The sequence below is a fragment of the Gossypium hirsutum genome, chromosome D06 (assembly GCF_007990345.1).
Source record: "Gossypium hirsutum isolate 1008001.06 chromosome D06, Gossypium_hirsutum_v2.1, whole genome shotgun sequence".
Lineage (NCBI taxonomy): Eukaryota > Viridiplantae > Streptophyta > Magnoliopsida > Malvales > Malvaceae > Gossypium > Gossypium hirsutum.
In genome coordinates this window covers 66,099,339-66,121,085 of record NC_053442.1, presented here as the reverse complement: position 1 = coordinate 66,121,085, position 21,747 = coordinate 66,099,339, and the positions used below count along the sequence as shown (strand labels likewise).

Genomic DNA, 21,747 nt, shown 5'->3' with positions numbered 1-21,747 from the left:
GGCAAAACCAACATAAATTTTATATTAGGAGCCGATATTGAATTGTAAGTTTTGGGGTCAAACGAAAAAAATACCATTTTATTAATTTTGATGTATCCCTTTATACTGGGAAACAATAAAGGTACTCATGAGTCGGAGCAAGATTCGATTTTGTTTTATGGTTCATGTTTAGAGTCCGTGGCTGCCCCTCCTAACAATATTGTCTACAAGGTTCGAATATACGTTCTCCTCTTAGGAATGCAATGTACCTTACCATTGCACCCGACTACTTGTTGGCAGGTACTTTTCCTTTTACAAGAAGGTAAATATAATCATACTTAATATATTATATTATAAATGTTGTATAATACTATTCACATTTAAGATTTCAACACTTATGAATATCGAAATCATTTAAATCATACTTTGGGATAAAAAAATTTATAAAATTTAGTAAAAACTAAAATAAATAAAATGAAAATTCAAATTGGTTGAAATTAATTAATTAATTAATTTTAGTAAAATTATGATATTAATTTCTTTACTATGCAAAAATTTGAAATTTAATCCATCTACTTAAATTTGACATAATTTGATCGTTGTCATTAAAGTGATGACATGATTTTTTTTATTGTTATTTAGTCGCATGGTCAAGGTCACGCAAAAACAATCAATCACGTTCAACCAATAATACATTTACAAAAATTAGTTGAATGCTTAAAGTTGTTTAAAAATAATCCATGGCAACAACTAACTATCTTATCAATTTGAAGCTACTAATACCATTAAAAATAAATGGATCAAATTATGCTAAATTAATGTGAAATGACTAAATCCTAAATTTTTTACATATTAGAAGGACTAAAACCATAATTAAACCAGTTCTAACAAAGGAAAAGCCCCTAAATAAATATAACTTTTAGAGAAAAATCAAGGGGGCTTGCCATTAATAACTATCATGGAAATGGTATGATAGGTCTATCATTTGCAAAGTTTTACCCACATAATACTCCGACATGTATACATCTCATTATTTCCCTTTGAATACCCCACATGTATGCATCTCATTAATTCCCTCTGAAAACTTGGATCATTGATTGTTGCTTCTATCCAATATGTTTGGTCCATTCCACATTTTTCCTGCCTAAAATGGTTAATCAATTATTAGGTGCAAAATACAAATACGGTACAAATATATGTTTCACCAATTATAATGTGAAATCAAATCAATATAATGTATGTTGAATGAAGAATTGAAAAGAATTAAATTAAACCCACACACGACATACACACATGGTGGGACGAAGACTTACATATAAAAATTGCGCATAGTGAGACTCAAATCCTGAAACTAAAGAACCCAAAGCCTCCGCCTCAACTAACAAGCCAATGCCTTATGAGTAGAGTTTTATAGTTGGATCTTAACTTTTACAAACTTTTGACAATTTGGTACAAAAATAATTTATAATTAGATCTTTGAAATTGATTTTAAACTTGTTTATGGGTTAAGTTTCAGGTAGGGTTCAACCTAGGTAGGTTTTCTTAGTAGTTTTTGTTCTGACCGATATTAGTTGGAAAATGTATAGCTCAACCCATTCTATTCAAGTTTACTAGACTAATTATTTTAGGATGTAAGTAGTAGACTTGTCCAAGGGTCGGGTAGCTCACTCGCTAGACTCGAGTTGGGTCGGGCCTGGACAAGGATTTTTACACTTTGGGTCGGGCCAGATTGGCCTGAATTTAATGTAAATAATAAAAATATTTAAAAATTTAAATTTAAATTATATATAATATCAAATAAAAAATATTTTATTATTTTATTAATTTTTAAATAGTAAAATTGACTTTTTTGGTATATTCGGGCCGGCTCGAAAATGGGCTTGGACTTGACACCCATGGTTTCCTAATTTGGTACGGCACGATATCATAGTGTCATGTCATCAAATGGACTAAAACTGAGAAAAGTTGTCCAGTTTCAAAAGTAATGTTATAAAAATTGTTTGGAGATTAAGTTGGAAAAAATTATCAAGTTCAGGGGCTAAATGGTGTTTTATCACTATTATGAGTTTACACAATTTTAAAATGGTTAATATATATTGTAGTACTCGAACTTGGCAACTTGTACTTACTTGATATCTCCTTTTCCCAAAATAGTTTATATATATATATATATTTTTACAACGTGACCTCGATATTTATGGATGTTAAGGTCCATTTGATACGATTCGAGATCAAATCTCAAGCTCTAAAGTATGAAATGTTAGTACAAGTACCTCAATACCCATGAAAGTACAAATTCTTTTGCATATCAGAGTTTTTTCCTACTCAAATAAAATGTTGGAGGCATGAGACTCATACTTTACATTTTCTATTCAATAAATGCACGATACCACTGAATAATATTGTGCTACTACAAGCCTTTTAGTCCTGATATGACCTAAACCTAATCTGACTCTGACTCTGACTCGGCTCATTAACACTTATACCATTTATAACTATAATGTAAATGATATAATTCTTTTTGGTCGGTTTGAGAGTGACCCATAGCAATATTCTCACTATACTTAGCATCAAATTCACTCACTACCGACAAGGTTGGCCTAGCATTTTTTGGTAAAATTTTCCTCACCTAATAGTCCCCCACATGTGCGCATCTCATAAATTTTCCCTTTGAAAAGTCTTTGGATCACACATTGCTAAAAACTAGAAAGGCCAAATTATTTTTGTCTTCATTCCACAATTTTCCCATCACCTAAAATGGTTAAATCAAACTTTTTAGGTATTGGAATTCAAAGTTCTTATTGTTTGGGTCTTTGATTTCTACAAATTTTCAACAATTTGGTATAAAAAAAAAAGAATTTGCAATTAGACTCTTGTTTTTAGATCTATTCATATTTCATGGGTTAGGCTTTATTCCATTTAGATTTGAGTAAGTTTTTGTGGTTATTGCTTTTGCTCATGTCGATTGCGAAATATGGACCAAATTGAAAAGTGACAGATGATTTTTAAGATATGAGTAGTGAGTGTTAGTCTTTTAGATAAAGGGTTAGAGTTTTTTTTTACAAAAAAAAATACATGATAAGTACAAATTAAATACAAAGGTTAAATCTCGTTATTAGCCATTGTACTTTATGAAAGTTGTGTATTTAGTTCATATATTTTAGTTGATCAATTTTAGTCCTTGTACTGCTCATATTGATCAATTTTAGTTTTGACACAAACTATAACAGTTAAATCTATTTTGAAACTTAAGTCTTGATATAAATGACAGTTGTCGAAACCTTTTTTTTTTTGAAGTTTGAAAAATGGGAATCGATTTTGAAAATGGAGTCGCCGCCGATCATTTATTAAAGTGTGATCGACTCACTTTGAAAATGATTTTGGTCTGCGAAATTTGAGAAAACAAGTTCGGGAGTCGGTTACGCACGAGGAAGGGTTAGCACCCTCGTAACGCTCAAATTTGGTACCGAATCGATTGTTTAATATCTTAGTGTCAAAAATTTGAAAAGATTTTTAAATACGATCCTTCAAAAAGGAAATTTAAATAAAATGAATTGGGTGATAAGACTCGCTTATTTCAAAGAGATAAATTGTTACACTCAGTAAGTTAGAGTACAACATTTTAAATCCTCAAAATTAAGTTTATCTCTTGACTTTTAAAACTTATGCATTTTGAGAAGGATATCCGATTATTTTGGTCAAATGAGAAAATCAAAACCCAGTAAGTTAGGGCTCGATTTCACAACATTCCCAAATATCGAATATTGCATTTATTTTCATTTATTAGAAAAACCCTTGTCTCGAGAGAACATCATGTCATATCCAATGCGTTAGGATACAACGTGTCGAATTCCCGAGAATGAGCTTTTTATTTATGTTTTAATTAAAAGAGATATTTTAGATTCGACGAGGAAAATTGGAACCCAATACGTTAGGGCTCAATTCTTTCGAAGATTCCAAATACCGAACTTTGCGTTATCTTGAAAGTTTTTGAATAAAATGATTTTGATACTTAAGTAGAATATAATCTTTTGACAAATAAAACGCAATGGGATGACAATATATTGCGAAAGAAAAATTCGTAAGCTAAATGTAAGCTAATGAGCAACAAGGAATCAATAAAATACAAATAAACAATACAACATACATAAGAATACGAATCATATATCACATAGTATATTAACATTCAAAGGCTAATGAATATAAAATCAATCAAAGCACCAAACAAATTAACACAGATGAAATTGTACAAGTTTTAAAAATAACTTAAGAAATATGAAAGAAAGGAAATTATAATTCAAATAAATTTAAAAGAAATAATATATACATATATAAGAATTTGAAATAAATCAAAATTATAGTTAAAAATAAATATCAAATGGTATAATAGTATCCAAATAAATTTTTAAAAAAATATTAAAAAAATATTATAATTAAAGAAAATAACATATATTTATTAATTTAAATAAATAATACTTGTAGAAATAAACAAAGTTGAGTATTATCATCTACAAAAGTTTTGAAATCATGTAATATAATAATAATAAATATGAAGAAAGATAAATAAAAGATATAACTAATATAAAAACATAAGAATACTAGTAAATACTAAAAAAATTATAAAATTAAACAGAATACTAAAAATAATAGTAAACATAACCAAAAAAAAAGATTTAAATTAAAATGAAGATATTTGAAGGTTTAAAGTTGCAATCGATTCAAATCCAAGGGACTAAAGTAGCAATTAAACGCATGGATTTGGGCATTCAATCCTAACAATGGAAACGGCGCTGCACAACTGTGGATTAAATTGAAATCAAAATAAAAATGCGGTAACAATTTTAAAAAATTTAAAAGGAAACCGAATCGAAATGAAAGCCAATGCGGAGGGACCGAATATGAAAATTTCCCCTTAATTTCAAAAGGCGCGGATCCTCCCCGAATCAAGTCGGATCACCGGGTCAAGGCACCAAACGATGCCGTTTTTGAAAACATTTAAAAAGAAACCTAAACCTAAATGTTTTCCTTCAAAATGGCGGACGAAAGGGAGAGTGCCGCTTGGTTTTTCATCTCCTGTCGCAGCTCAACCTTTCAGATCCCCTTCTGCTCCGATTGCAACGAGAGAAACAGGGATCCGACCATCGCACTATGAAGGTAAACTCTCATCCTTAAACCTCTCTTTTTCTTTGTTTAGTGTATTCGTAAAGAAGCAAAAAGAGAAAGAAAACAATGAAGGAAAAACGAAAAGAAAAAAAAATGAATATACCTCTCAAATCTTCTGTTTTTTTCAAATTTTTTTTTGTATTCAATATTTGTCCGTGGGTGTACAAATGAGAAGCAAAAGAGAAAAGAAAATTCCTCATTTACAATATCTGATATCTGGCCTTATATTGCCGAACAATCAAAAGAAATAATCAAAATCTCAATTTTTTACAACTGCTATCTGTCCTTTTTTTTTGGTGTTGCGTTGTTCGTCTTTTGTTTGTTGCGGGAATGGTCGTACGATGACGTGGCACGGTGCAATGCGTGAAGGCGTGGTACGTGGCGGTGGCGCACGTGCAAGGGCAGAGGCTACTGTTGCGGCGGCTTGCGCTGGAAGCTGCTAGGGTTTGCTGCTGTGCATTCTGGTGTTGGGCCGCTTCGTGATTGGGCTAGGGTCTAGGCAAATTGGGTTTAAATTTTAATCGGCCTTAGTGGGTTAGCATTTAAGCATTTGGGCCACTGTATTGGGTTGATTTTGGACCTGCTATTGTAATAAAAAACTGAACATTTTATTTATTTTATACATATATATTTTTTATATTTTGTTTTTAATACTTGGGCTCGGGCCGGGCAAAATTTGGGTATTACAACAGTCATTAATCAATTATCTTATTAGTGAGTAATATGTGAAAATAACAAGTTAACATGGCATTACACATATGATAATATGTTTTCTGCATCAGATTTTAGAAATTGCATAACTTAACTTAATGAATGTAACAATTATCGTTTAGTGAGGATTAAAATTTTATATTCTGAAAGGTATAGAGACTAAAAATGAGTATAGTTGTACAGGGAATAAATCCACAAGTTTTGTAAAGTACAAGGAGTAATAATAGATTTAACCTAATTACAAATATACGTTCAACCAACTACAATGTAAAATCCAATCGATACAATACACAGCGGACGAAGAACCACACAAAAACAAACTAATATGAAAAGAATGGACAAACCCACACAAGACATAAGGACAAAACCTACACATTGCAAATAGTTTCAAAATCTAAAACCTCAACTTTTGTCAATTGTAACAAGACTTCATTAACATGGATTAGAGCTTTTAAGTTATAAGCATTAGATTAATGAGGGACATGATTATTATATAAAAGAAAAAAAAACATTAAGTAAATATATTTGGGCCTTATTGGGCTTGGGCCTTGTTGGGCTTGGGCCTAATAAGTTGATACCCATTTTAATGTCCTTGTTTATGCTTAAAGCGGGTAAAAAATATAACATAAGTTTTTGTACTAAAAGTCGGATTTTATTTTATCACATTTATTCAAAAAATGAATAAATTAGACCTTATATTTTAAATCAAAGAACAAACTAGTCCTTTTAATTAAAATTTATATCCATTTCTACTGTTAAAAACTAGTGTAGCTAACAAAGTAGCCAGACAGTTATACATGGCGTGTCACGTGTACCTTATGCCGATGTACAAGGATCAATTTTTAACAATAAAAATTAATGAAATTTTTAACAGAAATATCAATTCGCTTTTTAATCTAACATACAAAGATTAACTTGCTCATTTTTTAAGTAAAAAAATAAAATACAATTCAACTTTTAGTGGAAAGGAATAATAAAAGAATTGGACTTACGTACTCTAAAAAGTTCATAAAGTGCTTATCGTCTTGAAAACTAGAGTTTTCTTTCACTAGCAATCTTTAGAGTCAAGATCTCAAAGCTGAAAACATCGGATTCTCTGAAAATTGTCCTTTCATGATCTATTCGGGTATGATATAATCATTATATTTCATCATTTGAATGTTAGATGATTTATTTTAGATTAATCATCGTTAGAACGTCAAATGATTTATTTTAGAATATAATTTAATGAAAAAGATCTTAGAAACTGGTAAAGAAATATTAGATTAGAATAATATTTGATGCATTGTTAGTGTATGTGTCTCATGCATAATTATTGAACAATAACATAATACATTATCTTTAAATAAAAACAAAAAAAATGTGAAGAATTTATAAATAATTACAAATTGTTTATTTAAATGTAATTGAATATAAAAATAAAATATTAAATTATGCCAAATTAAAGTATAAGAATCGGAATTTTTTTCTTTAAAAATGACGAGAAAAAAAGATGTGAAGATGCTCTAACCAAGAGAAAAATATCAAGGCTCTTTGTACATTTGACATGAACTCATAAACGAGCATCTTTTCTTCACCATCATTGCAAATTCCAAGGAGCCTTACTAAATTCCGATGTTGAAGTTGAGATATCATAATTGCCTCGTTGAACTCCACCTGATATTTTATTACACCAATGTAATTAAATTATTAATAAATTTACGTTTTGATAACTCAATTTCAAAATGTTACAAAACGCTAAACAAAATTATATACAACTTTAAATAATTTATAAACACAAAAACTATATTTATTATTTACAACTTTTAAAAATCCATTTTTTTTATTTTGTATGAGAAATCAATGTTTGGTAATTACATTTGATTTCAACTAAGTTCAAATCGGATCTCTATCACGAGGGGAAGATCTTCCAACATTGTGTTCTCTATCCACAAGACTCAAACTCGTGACTTTACTTAAAGAAAATAAAGTTCTTTTATCACTCGACGCAGCATTTTAAATTTACATCCAATTCATTCAACATTGGTAAAATTTAAACAAAATTACCATGCCATTATTGCCACAAATATAATCAAATAATTACTGTCCCGACCGAGAGATCCGACCCTGAGCCATGTCCGACCTGCTTCGACCCAGTTCCTTCCCACCCGGAACCACCATTCCTGGGTAAACTTGCATAGGACCCGAATTTCTAACACCATAATATACAGGTTGTTTCTCATCATGAGCCACATTCCATGTCGGGTCATAAGGATCCACGGGTGGTGCTTGCCTGTATGTTTCACCCGCACCATGAACTTGTTGATGATATCCTACGGGTACTTGACCCGATGAATTCGGATATTGCTGGACATACTGTGTACGGATTTGAACGGGTTGAGCTTGACCCTGATGATTTCCGGGTTGTACATGACCCGGAACATAATAAACGGGTATTTGTTGTACGGCAGGAGCAGAATAATGAGAATCCGGAACATAATGATGCCACATCGGAGTACCCGAATATGTGGTCGGTTGCGAAATGGGTTGCTCCACGAAACTATCCGTTTGACTTTGCTTTGACTTCAAAACCGGTTCAGGATTAGCCGGTTTAGTCACTGAAGGTACAACAGTAGCTGATGACGCGGAACAAAAAGGAGAAGAAGAAACAACCGGGGCAGGAGAACCGGGATCCGAAACCGAATTATTATCATGCAAAAGCTGGCGTGTCCTTAATTTCGGGTCACGAGGTTGGATCTCATCGGAGTTTTCCAACCCGAATAAATAATCGGGCACTTCGGATACAATAGACGAAGCCTCGGATCGTAGACGTTCAAGCCTCGAAGCATCGGCGGCGGCGCCGCCGTTAAGTGCGTCGAAGAACCAGTTTTCACGATTAGCCGAGCCGTCCAGAAGTGAGCTGATACTACTGGCTCGTGACTCATCATCGCCGTTAGAGAAAAGAAAAAGCCGAAGCCGAGCCAGTTGTCGAGGGTTTTGATTCTGCGCTAGCCGATCATATTCTTCCATCATATTCTCGAGATCTTCATCGGTCGTCACTGAAATCAAAGCATCAAGATCCTCATTCGGAAACTGATACTTAACACTCACGTTGCCAATTCCTAAAACAAAATTCAAAAAAATCAAAATATATGTAAATTCAAAAATATTCAAATTTCAAAATTCAAAAATCAGAGTTTAGTGGATTTGCCTGAGAGTTTAGAGAGTTTAGTGATGAAAGATGAGAAAGAGGTGAAGCGATGAAAGGCGACGATACGAGTATCACCGCCGACGTAACGGAGCTGATTGTCATGCGGACAAGGTAAGATCTTACCACCGAAACTACACATGAACCGTACACGTATATGACCGTCTTGAGAAGCATGGTGTTCGGAGCGCGGAGAGGATGCGACGGAATCCGTGGCGGAATCTAGCTCATAGAGGTGGTGCGATGACGACATGTTTATTGAGTTGGTAGTGGTAGTTACCTGTTGTTATAATTTAGAAAACAGTTTCTTTTTTTGGTGGGAGACTGAAATGCTGAATAAATAAGGAGAACTGGCTGTGAGATCAGAAAATGACAGACGAATCTGGACCCTTTATTCCACTTTTGGTTTGGGATGTTCCCACATGACGTGGATAAACGGATGGTGATGGTTGAGTGTTTGCCTTGATGAATAGGGCACTAAATCATGGAATGCAACAAAAGCCAATCGTTAAGTCGGCGGTGGTGGGGGCCGCGGAAACAAATCATGCAAGGGAGAACCAATTGCTTTTGTAAACAAAACGTTGATGATGAAAAATATTCCTCACAAAATAAGACAATGGAAACCAACTCCCGAACCAAATTGCATTTCGCTCTTTTTACTCAAAAATAAATAAATAAATAAATTTTTATATATTAAATTAAATAATAAATTAGTTATTTTTATTAAAAATTGCATCTATTTTTTACTGTTAAAAATTAGTGTGATTGATGAAATAACCAAACAGTTAAATATAACGTGCCACGTGTACCACATACTGACACACAAGAACCAATTTTTAATAGTAAAAATGGATGGGATTTTTGACAGAATGGCAAACTTGCTCTTTGATTTAACGTACAATAATTAATTTTCCTCTTTTTTTTAATAAATGAGGCAAAATGCAATCCAACTTCTAGTACAATGGCCTCCTTGATACTTTTAGCATTGAATCCTAATTCCTCTCGGTTTTGCCTTGGTGGTAAATAATATACTGGTGCTCATAAGTAATTCAAGTTCGACTCGAAAAAATTAAGATTTGGTTTGCTAATTATCAAGCTAAGCTTCAACCATTGATCAAGCTGAATTCGAGCATCGTAATACTCAACTTGAATAGCTCATGAGCTTAATCAAACTTTTTATTTTATCTTATATTACGAAATTACATGTTTACCTTTATTATATAGAAAAACCTTTAGTATGAACCACATTAGCCAAACTTGAGCATAAAAATTAATAAATGAGCTTAATTGAGCTCTTGAGTAGTTTAATTTAGTCTCAACTCAAGTTTAGGCTTAAAATTTGATGTTCGATCAAGCCTCAGATATTGAGTCGAGTTCGATCTTGTCACTATTCGAATTCGACTTGACTCGATTAGACCCTAATTTTGCCTAGGCCTCAAGATTTTGACAACGTAAATAATTTTAGCTTAATATTCTCATTGTTAATATTTTTCGTTAAAAATTGCCTCCTATCAAAGTTTTCTTATTGAATTTATAATGATTTGCTTCTAAAATTTGTATAATTACACAACTGCGTTGAAAATTAAATTTGATGGAAAGTATTGACGTTATCAATAATTAGACTTCATTTTTGACAATTTAAGTACGGGAACTAAATTTCAATCTTCTATTAAGTATAATAACTAACGACATATTTTAATCATTTTTCTAAGATTTAAAACGTTAACTACACCATTAGTCATTAATCAATACAAATAGTCTAAATTTAATTATTATAAGCATGTATTATGTATTTTTTTAACATTAATCTCATTATAGGTTCTTATCATTTGCTCTTTTCAATACAAAACCTAAAACTACCCATAGCCAGGGGTGAGTATTCGGTCGAGTCGAGTTGAATCGAGTCAAAAAATTTTAAGTTAGTTGAGTTGATGAATCCTATTTTAGCAACCAAACTCAATTTGATTTTTTTTTTCAAATCGAATAGAATCGAGTCAAAAAATTTTGAGTCAAGTCGAATTAACGAGTCATATTATTTATACTCAATGTTGCGTTTACATGGACCAATTATTTAACTAGTAGACAAAGTATAATATTATTTAATTACATAAACAATATAATAGTTTCGCCTTTTAACTTAATGAGTAAACATTTATCAATAGGAGGATAATGCACTTCAGCACACTCGAACCCACGTCCTTTTTCATTGGCAACAATATCAATACCAATCGAACTAAGACTCAACCGGCAACTTAAACATGTATTATGTATTTTTTTTAACATTAATTTCATTAGAGGTTCTTACCATCTACTCTCTTTGATATAAAACGTAAAACTACCCATAGCCCCTCCAACTTAAATAGAAAGATAATGCACTTCAACGCACTCGAACCTACATCCTCCTGCACTGACAACAATATCAATACCAATCGAACTAAAACTCAATCCGCATATTAAACATGTATTATGCATTCTTTGAAATTATTAGACAATAAGTAACAATATAAGCAATGACATGTTGTTATTATTATGTTATTGACAAGTTGGGGGACGGTGGAAAGGACGTCAACATGTTTTATAGCTAGCTTGGCCGGTGGCTTTTCAAAGACAATGACCTTTGCCTTCAATGCATGTTGACCTATCATAATATGAAGAAAAAAAAAGTTGAGAAATTATATGTAAATACCTTAATATATAATAAAAGTCCGGTTCTGTTATTAATCTATGTACTATGCATAAATTACGGGTTTAATTCATATAGTTTAATTTAATTAATTTTAGTCTTTATACTTTTTAAATTTTAAAATTCGGCTTTTATTAAAATGATTACAATTAAATTTAGAACGAGCCCATTAAATTTTTGGGGAAGCCTAATTAAAATTTTCAAAAATTTCAGAGGGATCTAATAGGCTTAATAAGGATTTATAAAAATTTTGGGTGTTTAATTAATTTTTTTTAAAAAAAATAGAATTAAGAGGATTAATAAATTTTGAAGGATATAATTAAAATTTTAAAACCTTTGGAAGGCGTAATTAGAATTTTTAAAAATTTTGAGAGGACCTAATTAAAATTTTAAGCAGGTTTTTCTAAAAAAAGTTGGAGGCAGGGGACAAGTCCTCCCCTAACCCCAACTACGTTCTATCCCTAAGTATGATATTAACACATTATACTTACCAAGTTCAACTTATTTCGGATGTGGATCTAAAATTTTGCTAAGCTCAACCATAATAAGTAGTTAATCCAAGCTCATTTTATGCCCGCCTATTTTTTTAAAAATATATATTTATATTTTTAATTTAATATTTTTTATATTTATTAAAATTTTATATATAATCATCTTAACATTTTCGATGTTTACATTATAATAGTATTATATACTGCCAGTATTTTTGCTTGTTTAACTAGTATTATGTTGTCCGATGGTTTTGATATTTCTGTTTATCGTAACGGGGGTGAGCTTTAGGATATAGGTGCATTGGGGGAGCCTAGTGGCTCGGGTTAGTTCTTGTATAGCATTTGGATTTTTATTATAAGGTGATTATTTAAAAAAATAGTATTATATACTATTATAGATTTAATTTTTATATGTTGTAAATTACATAATATAAAACATTATAAATTAAAAAAAAAAGTCTGACCGAACTAAGTTCAAGCCTGAATGTTCAAGCCCGAGCTTGTCTCATATTTTAAATGGAGTTATTTTTTGTTCAAGCTCATTTTTTGAGTCTAATATTGTTCAAATCATCTCGTATTTCGAGCAGGCCTTCACCTTCTCCCTTGAATATAGATATTATCCTTTCAACCCGATTTAATAGCAAAAATGCGTAAAAGAACTCTTTGTAAAAAATGTCTTTTATATGTATAAAATTTAGAGTAACAAGGATGCATTATTTTGATGAAAAAGTTGGAAAAAGTTTTGGGACCAAATTGAAAAAAGTTGTCAAATTTCAAAATTAATTGGACCAAAAAAATTTTAAGGATCAAATTAGAAAAAAAATTTCAAATTCAATTACTAAAAATTTCTCTATAATTTTTGTATTTATAAACTTGAAAACTAAAAATTTCTCTAATCTTTTTCCCCTTTTTTAATTTTTATTTTTATTTTTATTTTTTACAAAATCCCACAGCTCAATTATTTCTTGCTTTCATACCTCAATAAAAAAACAAAGGTCCAACTCTTTTTTCTGTATACTTTTTCTATAATACAAATTTATATTAATTAACATTTTTCAACTGTTATATTTTTTTTTAGTTTTTTTTTTAATATCCCATTGTGTACAAAAGAATCCATGACTATTTCAGAAGGAGCAAGAGTTTCCAACAAGGCTTGAGGTTAGTGATTTTTTTTTAATTTGGGTTATTTAGGGTCTGAATTTTTTTTTTATCTAAGTTAGTTATTGAACGTGTTAATTATAGTCATTGGAGCATAAACTAAATAACTGTTACCACATTGGGACTTGAACTAGTCTCTAAACTTGTCAATTGTTCCCATATTGGGGTCTGAACTTGATAATTGTTCTCTTAAAGTTTTCAAGAAATATTAGGGAATAGCATGGATAAATAAAATGTTTAGGCCCAATATGGGAACAATTGCCAACTTCAAGACTAACTTGAAAGAAAAAAAAAAGTTGAAACCGAAAAGTAGTTGCTAAATTCAGACCCCGAAAAGTAATTTAACTCTTTCTAATTTTTAATCAAATTTCAACTACATGTAATATTCACTTACCCTTGTATATCAATCATTCGCACCCAAAACAATTTCGATCCTCGCTTACAACGAATTGAAACTCGATATTAGATGTCGAAACATAATAACATACTTTACTAGGTACTTTCATGTTGATAGAGGTAAGTTTTTTTTTTCATTGATTGATATCTCGTAGGGGAGCATTAGATTTTTTCGGTAGATTTTTTTTATTAAACCGACTCAACTGCCCATAATCTATAAAAACTGATTCTGCCGAATTAAAGCTTAAGAATCGACATAGGTGGGTCAGCTCAATCGGTTAACCAACTTTAGTTATTGAGCTTGAATAATATTTGTTTATTTTATATTTTATAAATTATATATTATAAATATTATAAATAATTGAAAACATATTAAATTAAGTCGGTTATTTTAGTCGGGTTGATTTGAAATTTTAAAAACTGATAATCAGTTGAAAGAACCAACAAAATTGAACCCATAATTGAAAAAACCGCACACCACCAGGGGCGAATACAAGGGAGCAGGCAAGAGCCTTAGTCTCAAAATTAGAACATTACAATTATAACCCCTATAAATAATCAAATTATAAATTAATACAGGGGAAAATTATGCTTTGGCCCAAAAATGAAAAAAATTTAAATTAATCTTTTCAAAGATCATAGAATCATAAATTAATACATGATAAAATCTATATTTGACGTCTCAAAAACTTATAATCCAATTTTAGTGAAATAAAATCATAAGAAAGAATGCCTTTTAAAGACCCCCAATGCTTAGGTGAAAGCATTTGTCAAGTCCCTTTATTATAGGAATTAAATCAAATTAGTCCCTCTATTATTAAACATTTCAATTTAATATTTATACTATTAAAAAGAATGAAACTGTAATATAATTAACATTTACTGTTTTTCATTTGTAAAATCATGAAAAAGCTTTCAAAAAATTCACTCAGTTAGAATTTAAACTTATTTTAATTTTTTAGTAGTACAGAGACTAAATTGATTGATTTAAAAATAAAAAACCAATTTTATCCTCCCTTGACCTATCAAATACATTTACCAATGTGAAATTCGCCTTTTCTTGCACAATGGGATGAAATTTCAAAGTAATTTACAGTGAGAATTAATGGCCTAAAAGGGCCAATCATTTTAGTCTTTTCTCTTACACATTTTGTCAACAGCTTAATGGTTTGAATCTAATTGCTGTCAAATCTATTCGAGTATACAAAAGCACAATAATAAATCAACATGCTTTAACCATCAATTTCTTTATAATTTTACATATCTGCTTCAAAATTAAATGAAAATATATATATTGCTCACTTCCACTTCTATAATAAAAAAGAGTAACATCAAAAGGGCATTTGCCTATACCATCCTATAATACAGTAGTGTTCTCTTTCAAATGCTTAAAACACAATCCACAAAGGAGCAACACCAGATAAGACAGTATATCTATTGTAGCAAAGCAAAATTCTGCCAAAAAAGAAAAAGGAAAATAAATGCTTAAAAACTGAATCCTCTAATCAGTCTCACATAATTTTAAATTGAAAACTTCCCTGTTTAGAACGGCCTGATGACCCGAGCCGAAGGACCATGAGAAGGAGATGGTTATCAAAAGGTGAATAATCTTAGTAACTTCTGCCCCAATAGGTCCACTTTTTTGCAGGCTTCCCAGAAGCAAAGCATTTAGTACCTGCATAATATTTTCTTTGGATGAGTAAAGAATTGTACAACACATATAATATCCTATATTTCCCTTTTACCTCGTATTCCTTTCTTCTGTAGATGCAAAGTTACAAATAACCGAACTGCATCTACACGAGTCTCCTCCATGCTAATGCAAGGTGGAATTTAGAAAGTTCACACCATGATAAAAAGACTGCATTGTTCACAGGTAAAAGTACCATAAAGGCCACTGTATTAGGAGTCAGATTGCATTTTGCTCCCTCCACTAAAAAAAAGGCAAATTAGTCATTGTAAGTTAGATCAACGAGCAAATTGGTCATTTTTGTTAAAAATTTCATCCCTTTGTACTGTTAAAAACTAGCGTTGATGACAGAATAACAAGACAGTGATGCTTGGCATGCCACGTGTACCTCATGCTAACTTATAAGGACCAATTTTTAATAGTAGAATTGGATGAAATTTTTAAAAGAATGATCAGTTTTCTCTTTAATCTAACGTACAAAGGCTAATTTTCCATTTTTTGAGTAGAGGGGCCAAAATGCAATTCAACTTCTAGTACAAGAGCCACCATGGTACTTCTACCATCATTCACAAACATAACAACTAGAGGAAGCTTTAATTCCTCACATCTATGAGCTCGCATATATATATCCTCTCCGATTCCACTTAATATAGTATCATTTCTCTAATTCCATTAACTTTCGCAGTTTTTCACAGGAAAAAATTTTTAGGCAGTTACTGAGCAATACATGCTGATGCAGTATCCTATTATTTAAAAGAAATGCCTGCATGGATGGAGTCAAGTACCATCTGGGAGTTCAGGCTGTTCGAATGGGATACAAAGAGACTTAGCTGCTCCCATCTCACCCCTTGTTCGAGCTTTCACATCTTTCTCCACCTCCTATATATACAAAACATAAAACATCATTTAAGAAAAATGAGCTACATATGCCTCGAGAGATTAGAATATGATCCAGCTCATGTTGGTGCCTAACAAAATACTTGAGATTAATGATGATTAATGATGCAGTTCTGAGAAAAAAGGGTAACAAATAAGCATTAAAACAATACCAATTAAATGCTAATTTGTCATGATCCCTATAAATAATAAGGATTCTGCAAATTCAAGTCATACCTCCTCATCACACCAAGGAGCTAAGATCAGTTTCTTTTGCCCAAGAGCTTTTACAAACTCGTCCCAAGTTTTTACAACTTCAATGCAGGCATCTCTTTTTTGTTTTGCTACATCGAATAGGTTCTGTTGAATCTTATCCAACATTCCTTTTACTTGTTCAACCAAAAAGACTCTAGAGATATCAGTCTTTTCTCCATTGTCACGGCGAACTGCACGCACCTGTCCAATAAAACACATTCTGGTTTCAATAATAAGAAAATAATACATAAAAGAATAGAAGGAAAGCAGAAATGAGAAAAAAGAGGGTGGGGATTCACCTGATTATTTGCCAAGTCTCGAGGTCCTATTTCAATCCTTAGGGGAACACCTTTCATTTCCCAGTTTGAGTACTTCCAACCAGGTGAGTAGTTCTCTCTAAGATCAGCTTCAGCACGAATACCAGCATCAGAGAGGGTTACTACGGTGGCAGCACAGGCATCAAAGATACCTTGAGTATCTGCATCTTTGTAAGGCACAGGAATCACAATAACTTGCAAAGCTGAAACTTTTGGAGGCAGCACTAAGCCTTTGTTATCCCCATGAACCATCACCATTACCCCAATCTGAAAAAAAAAAGGATAAGGAGAATAACATGAATAAGGAGAGAAGAATATTAAAGGAAATTATATGAGTAGTTAGGGATTCTTTTGACTAGCAAGCCCGTGTAATCACCTAAAACAACAAAATATAGTTGGCAGGTTGGTATCACAAGGAACTTGAATTAATAAATGCTAAGACCACATAAAGTAAAGAGAAAATTGTTTTACCGTTCGAGTGCTATATGCCCAGGAATTCTGCCAGACCATAGACTTTTCCCCTTTTTCATTTTCAAAGTTTATCTCAAACATTTTTGCAAAGTTTTGGCCCAAACAATGGGAGGTTGCACCTTGAATACCGCGCCCAGTGTTTGGAATAAATGCCTATCATGTTATGATCAGATCAAAAGCTCCTCACTTTAGATTAAAGCACAATGATCAAGCAGACAATTTAAGTTCATTGATTAGAACAAGAACAAATTGTTATTACATGCAGGCTTATACTATACCTCAACACTGGTTGTGTAAAGTCCACCAGCAAACTTCTCCAGTTCACTCTTCCTGCCTTTCGTAACAGGAATTGCCAAGAATTCTTCATATATATGTCGGTACAGTTCCAATATTTGAAGAACCTAAAGTATAACAAAAAATTAGATATATTTAAAGTGATCCAGCAGACATGTTTACCACTGTTGTTGGTTAATAAGTCCCTGTTTTTCCAGGTTTGTTAACAGCACAATATACCAAAAATGATGTGAAAATGAGGATATATTGCATGTTAGATTCTGGAGGTAAAGTCTACAATCTATAAGCACAAAGTAAATTCAACTATAAAATACATATAACTCAGCATGTAAATTTTAGCACATCAGTCCTTCCATAATATAATCACCAAAACAATCCGTACATGGACAGACATACAAGGTTCTAAGGAGCAGGCACATTCTTCAACGATACTTCAAAAGGCAAGAAAAGTGCTATCTGTAAGAGCAATGAACTATTTGATTATTTACACATTGCAAAAACAAACAGAAAAAGTATATTAACATTATTGATGATTATAGAACATCTCATATTAATTTTATGAAATACTTAAATACTTAATTCAGAAATTCTGAGGCAATAATGCTGTTTTAAACCAAAAGCCAGTTGTTGGTAAATGTGGAAGAATAACAGACCAGCCATGCAAGATTTCCACATATCTTTTTCTCCCCCTTTATTTATCTTCTCCTCTCTTCCCGATGGGCTTGAGAAGGTCAAAGCAAATGGAAATCTTGCAAGGCTGATCGCAACCAAGTCCATTGGATTCCAACAGCACAGTGGACAAACTTCACCTCTCTAAGTTTAAATACTTCCCGAAAGTAAAAAATTTAAGACCGCTACCTCAGTGTCTGCCTCTTCTTTTGTTGCGAAGGCAGTATGCCCTTCCTGCCATAGAAATTCACGACTCCTACAATCAAGCATCAAGTTAGCAGTGCAAAATCCATCCTCAAATATTTTAAATAAAAACTCTAGATTGCCATCGAAAGAATTGAGAAAATAATCTACACATCTGTGAACATTAATAACTCATGCTAAGAAAATTGATCCAATATTATAAAATCATCTGAAAATTAGCATCTCATTACATGTATAGCATAGATCATCCCATCCACCAGGTGGAACAGGCAGGGGGAAAGGAAGTAGGATCATAATGGAGAGCTAAAGTTGACAATGGAGTTTAACACGAACTACCTGATAAATGGTGTGGGATTGCTAAACTCCCATCGAACAACATTGCACCACTGGTTAAGCTTCAAAGGCAAGTCACGGTGTCCTCTTATCCACTTAGAATAGTAGGGATACATAACTGTCTCACTAGTTGGGCGGATGGCAATTGGCACCTCCAAATCAGACTCACCAGATTTTGTCACCCAAGCAACCTGATTAGATCAGGATCCTAAAATTAGTTTCAAATGACTTCAAAAAAAAAATTAAAGAAAAGTAGAAACTTCAAGCCGAGGCATATTCCACAATCACAATGTCATCATGCCAAAAATAAAACTTAGTTCTCACCTCGGGAGCAAAACCCTCTATGTGATCCTTCTCCTTTTGCAAAACACCTGGAGATACAAAAAGAGGGAAATAGCAGTTCTTGACTTTCATTTTCTTGATTTCCGCATCAAAGAACGTCTACAATTTCACACGACGGATAGGTTAATCACGAAAGGGAGGAAAGGAAACGAAGATCAAAGATTAGCATCCATAACTAATTTTTTCCTTATAATCAATTAAAACTTCAACTTATTTACTATATAAAATGCAATATAGAAAGATCATATAACTCACTTGCATGTTCTCCCATATTGACATTGCCCATGGCCTAAGAATATAACATCCAGAGATGTCATAGTACTCAATCATTTCACCATTGACAACAACCTAAAAAAAAAGCCAAAATGAGTATACAATAATAAGATATTAAGATCCCAATTTAGTATAACAAGCACTAAATCATTGCATAATTGCTACAAAACATACCTCAGAGTACCATTCCCCAAAATTCTCATCCTTGGTGAAGGAAAGACCCAAACCAGTCTCCTTCTTCACTTCCTTCTTTTTCCCTCCTACAACAACAAAGCATTCACAAACATAGAAACCATCACACCTTCATGCATGCATTTACAATAAAATCTATCCAAAACAAGCCCCAAAAAAAACGTACCACCGCCAGACTTTTTCTTCTCCCCTCCAGCCATATGTTCAACTTCAAATAAAAAATACAAATAAAACATAAAATTAGAATAATTAAAAACAGTTTACCTCACTCAGTTCCAAAGCTAATATCCCTATTAAGGCAAAATAAAATCCACTATCCTAGTATTTACACGTATTGCTAAAGTCTTAACCATGTGAAAGTTCCTATTCTTAAGCAATTATCAATTACTTTTACTGCATTGACTGACTTTCAGATCAGAGATTTGGAAGTGATTTTTTTTTCCTGGAGTATCCAAAAACCAATATTCTTTGACATTATAAAGAAAGGGTATGCAGCATTCAGTAAGGGTGAGCAATCAGTTAAATTAACCGACCTGACCGACTTGAAGTGCCATAACCGACTTAACTTCAGTCGGTTCGGTTGGTTAACCGACATTTTTTTTTTTTGAGAGAGAGAGACAATGTATATTTTCATAGCCAATAAAAATAAGCTACTGCCAAATTCTACTTCAACCACATTAAATTTTTCCTACTACCAAATTTAAATTCAACATAAACATTTAGCATACTGCGAAATTGAATTCCAAAAATACAAATGAAAATGTTCCAACTACAAAAGCATTCTAAAGCCAACAAATACAATTGCCTACCAATTGCCAAGATTAGCACCAATTTGGCAATTTCCCTACAAAGCACCATTATGATACAAAATACAAGCAATAGCGGCAAATGAAATTGCCTACTGCCAACAAAAGCATTTTAATGAAATTTTTACAATTGTTCCAACTACACCAACATTCTAATGCCAACAATTGCCCACTGCCAATAACCACCAAAAAGAAAAATTCAAAAAACCCACAAAAAATTAAGGTATAGAAATACCTTAAAGAATGTGAAAGAGGGAGGCCGAATTGTAAGATGAAGATGCCGCCGTTTGGAGAAGACTAATGGAACGATGAGGGAGACTAAGCAGTGTGAGGTGTTTGTTTAGGGTTTTCTTTCTTCTTCGTTTTCTTTTTAGATTTGTTTATTTTGATTATGTTATTTCTTTTTGGGCTGTGTTGGTGTTAGTTGTAAATTATTGGGTTGGGATTTGATATATTTATATAATATTTTAAATTATTAATATTAAGTTGGTTGGTTCGGTTATGGATAAATATAGATTTTTAATGCTTTTTTTAAACACAAATTGTTCTTATTATATGTTTTTTTTTATAGAATGTCTAGACCTACCCGTATCATTTCTCAACCTTTAAATGAGATAATAATGCGTTTTAGCGTACTTAAACACACATCCTTCTGCATCAGTAACAATGTCAATCGAATTAAGACACAATCAACTTCGATTTTTTTATATAATTGTTATTGTTCTCAATAAAATTCCATATCAAAGTTGAAATCATAACTTCAAATTTTGATATTTTTCATACGTTGTTTTAAAAGGAGACAATGCTAGCTGTTAAGTATTAATGATGTCAACCAAATTTAATACAGAATCAACTATTATACTATCCTTACAGGATAAAAATAAATAAAGGGTAGCTTCTGTATCAAGCAGATAGAAGGGATACGGACAAGGGCGAAGCCAGAAATTTGCTTTAAGAGATTAAAGATAAATCGTAAATTTGGAGGGTCACTATTTACCCCATTTACCTTTGCCTGTGAATATATATATTATGCTTAAATTAAATATTTAGTAATTATACTTTAATTTTGGATAATTCAGTTTTCTATTTTTATAATGCTATTAATTAATTTATTACCCTAAATTATTTTAGCTAAAATGATTAAGTAAAAAAAACAAAACTTTTATAATAAAAAAAGCATGTAAACAATGTTTTCAATAGACATAATTATTTATTTAACCTTCAAATTTTACGAAAAATAAAAATTATTTTAGCCTT

At 31.9% G+C, this 21,747-nt stretch overlaps 2 protein-coding genes and 1 long non-coding RNA gene across 5 annotated transcripts; 1 reads left to right on the top strand and 2 right to left on the bottom strand.

Annotated features, from left to right (window-relative positions):
* The first annotated feature begins 4,702 nt into the window (after window positions 1-4,702).
* On the top strand, window positions 4,703-5,779 carry LOC121218697 (uncharacterized). The gene is made up of 2 exons (XR_005915185.1): window positions 4,703-5,133; window positions 5,512-5,779. It is a non-coding gene; the product is annotated as an uncharacterized lncRNA (long non-coding RNA).
* A 1,838-nt stretch (window positions 5,780-7,617) lies between these two features.
* On the bottom strand, window positions 7,618-9,359 carry LOC107960195 (uncharacterized). Its single transcript, XM_016896475.2, has 2 exons — window positions 9,044-9,359; window positions 7,618-8,954 (listed from the first exon to the last, which is right to left on the bottom strand). Exons 1-2 carry the CDS (start codon window positions 9,291-9,293, stop codon window positions 7,933-7,935), a joined length of 1,272 nt encoding a protein of 423 aa, XP_016751964.2. The 5' UTR covers window positions 9,294-9,359; the 3' UTR covers window positions 7,618-7,932.
* Window positions 9,360-15,043: 5,684 nt separating this feature from the next.
* Window positions 15,044-20,918, bottom strand: LOC107960196 (proline--tRNA ligase, cytoplasmic). Of its 3 annotated transcripts, none has more exons than XM_016896476.2 (13): window positions 20,726-20,917; window positions 19,851-19,892; window positions 19,667-19,752; window positions 19,475-19,567; window positions 19,202-19,318; window positions 18,881-19,068; window positions 18,530-18,596; window positions 17,656-17,778; window positions 17,378-17,530; window positions 16,889-17,173; window positions 16,572-16,790; window positions 16,244-16,337; window positions 15,044-15,443 (listed from the first exon to the last, which is right to left on the bottom strand). In XM_016896476.2, the coding sequence occupies exons 2-13, from the start codon at window positions 19,882-19,884 to the stop codon at window positions 15,379-15,381; spliced, it is 1,524 nt and encodes a 507-aa protein (XP_016751965.2). In that variant the 5' UTR covers window positions 19,885-19,892; window positions 20,726-20,917; the 3' UTR covers window positions 15,044-15,378. The 3 variants fall into 3 exon arrangements, with proteins under 3 accessions (XP_016751965.2, XP_040952274.1, XP_040952275.1); XM_041096340.1 differs by lacking the exon at window positions 15,044-15,443 and adding an exon at window positions 15,550-15,629 and having other exon boundaries at window positions 20,726-20,918; XM_041096341.1 differs by lacking the exon at window positions 15,044-15,443 and adding an exon at window positions 15,550-15,584 and having other exon boundaries at window positions 20,726-20,918.
* Between the last annotated feature and the right edge of the window lie 829 nt (window positions 20,919-21,747).

What these genes read in the sequence shown, in the direction of transcription:
- LOC107960195 (XM_016896475.2), bottom strand. Translation starts at nt 9,293, where the DNA reads ATGTCGTCATCGCACCACCTCTATGAGCTAGATTCCGCCACGGATTCC. An exon ending in TAAACTCTCTAAACTCTCAG is followed by an intron (nt 8,955 to 9,043) that starts GCAAATCCACTA and finishes ATTTTGTTTTAG; the next exon opens with GAATTGGCAACGTGAGTGTT.
- LOC107960196 (XM_041096340.1), bottom strand. Translation starts at nt 19,884, where the DNA reads ATGGCTGGAGGGGAGAAGAAAAAGTCTGGCGGTG. An exon ending in CAATATGGGAGAACATGCAA is followed by an intron (nt 19,319 to 19,474) that starts GTGAGTTATATG and finishes GTGAAATTGTAG; the next exon opens with ACGTTCTTTGATGCGGAAAT. An exon ending in TTTACACAACCAGTGTTGAG is followed by an intron (nt 17,531 to 17,655) that starts GTATAGTATAAG and finishes ATAACATGATAG; the next exon opens with GCATTTATTCCAAACACTGG.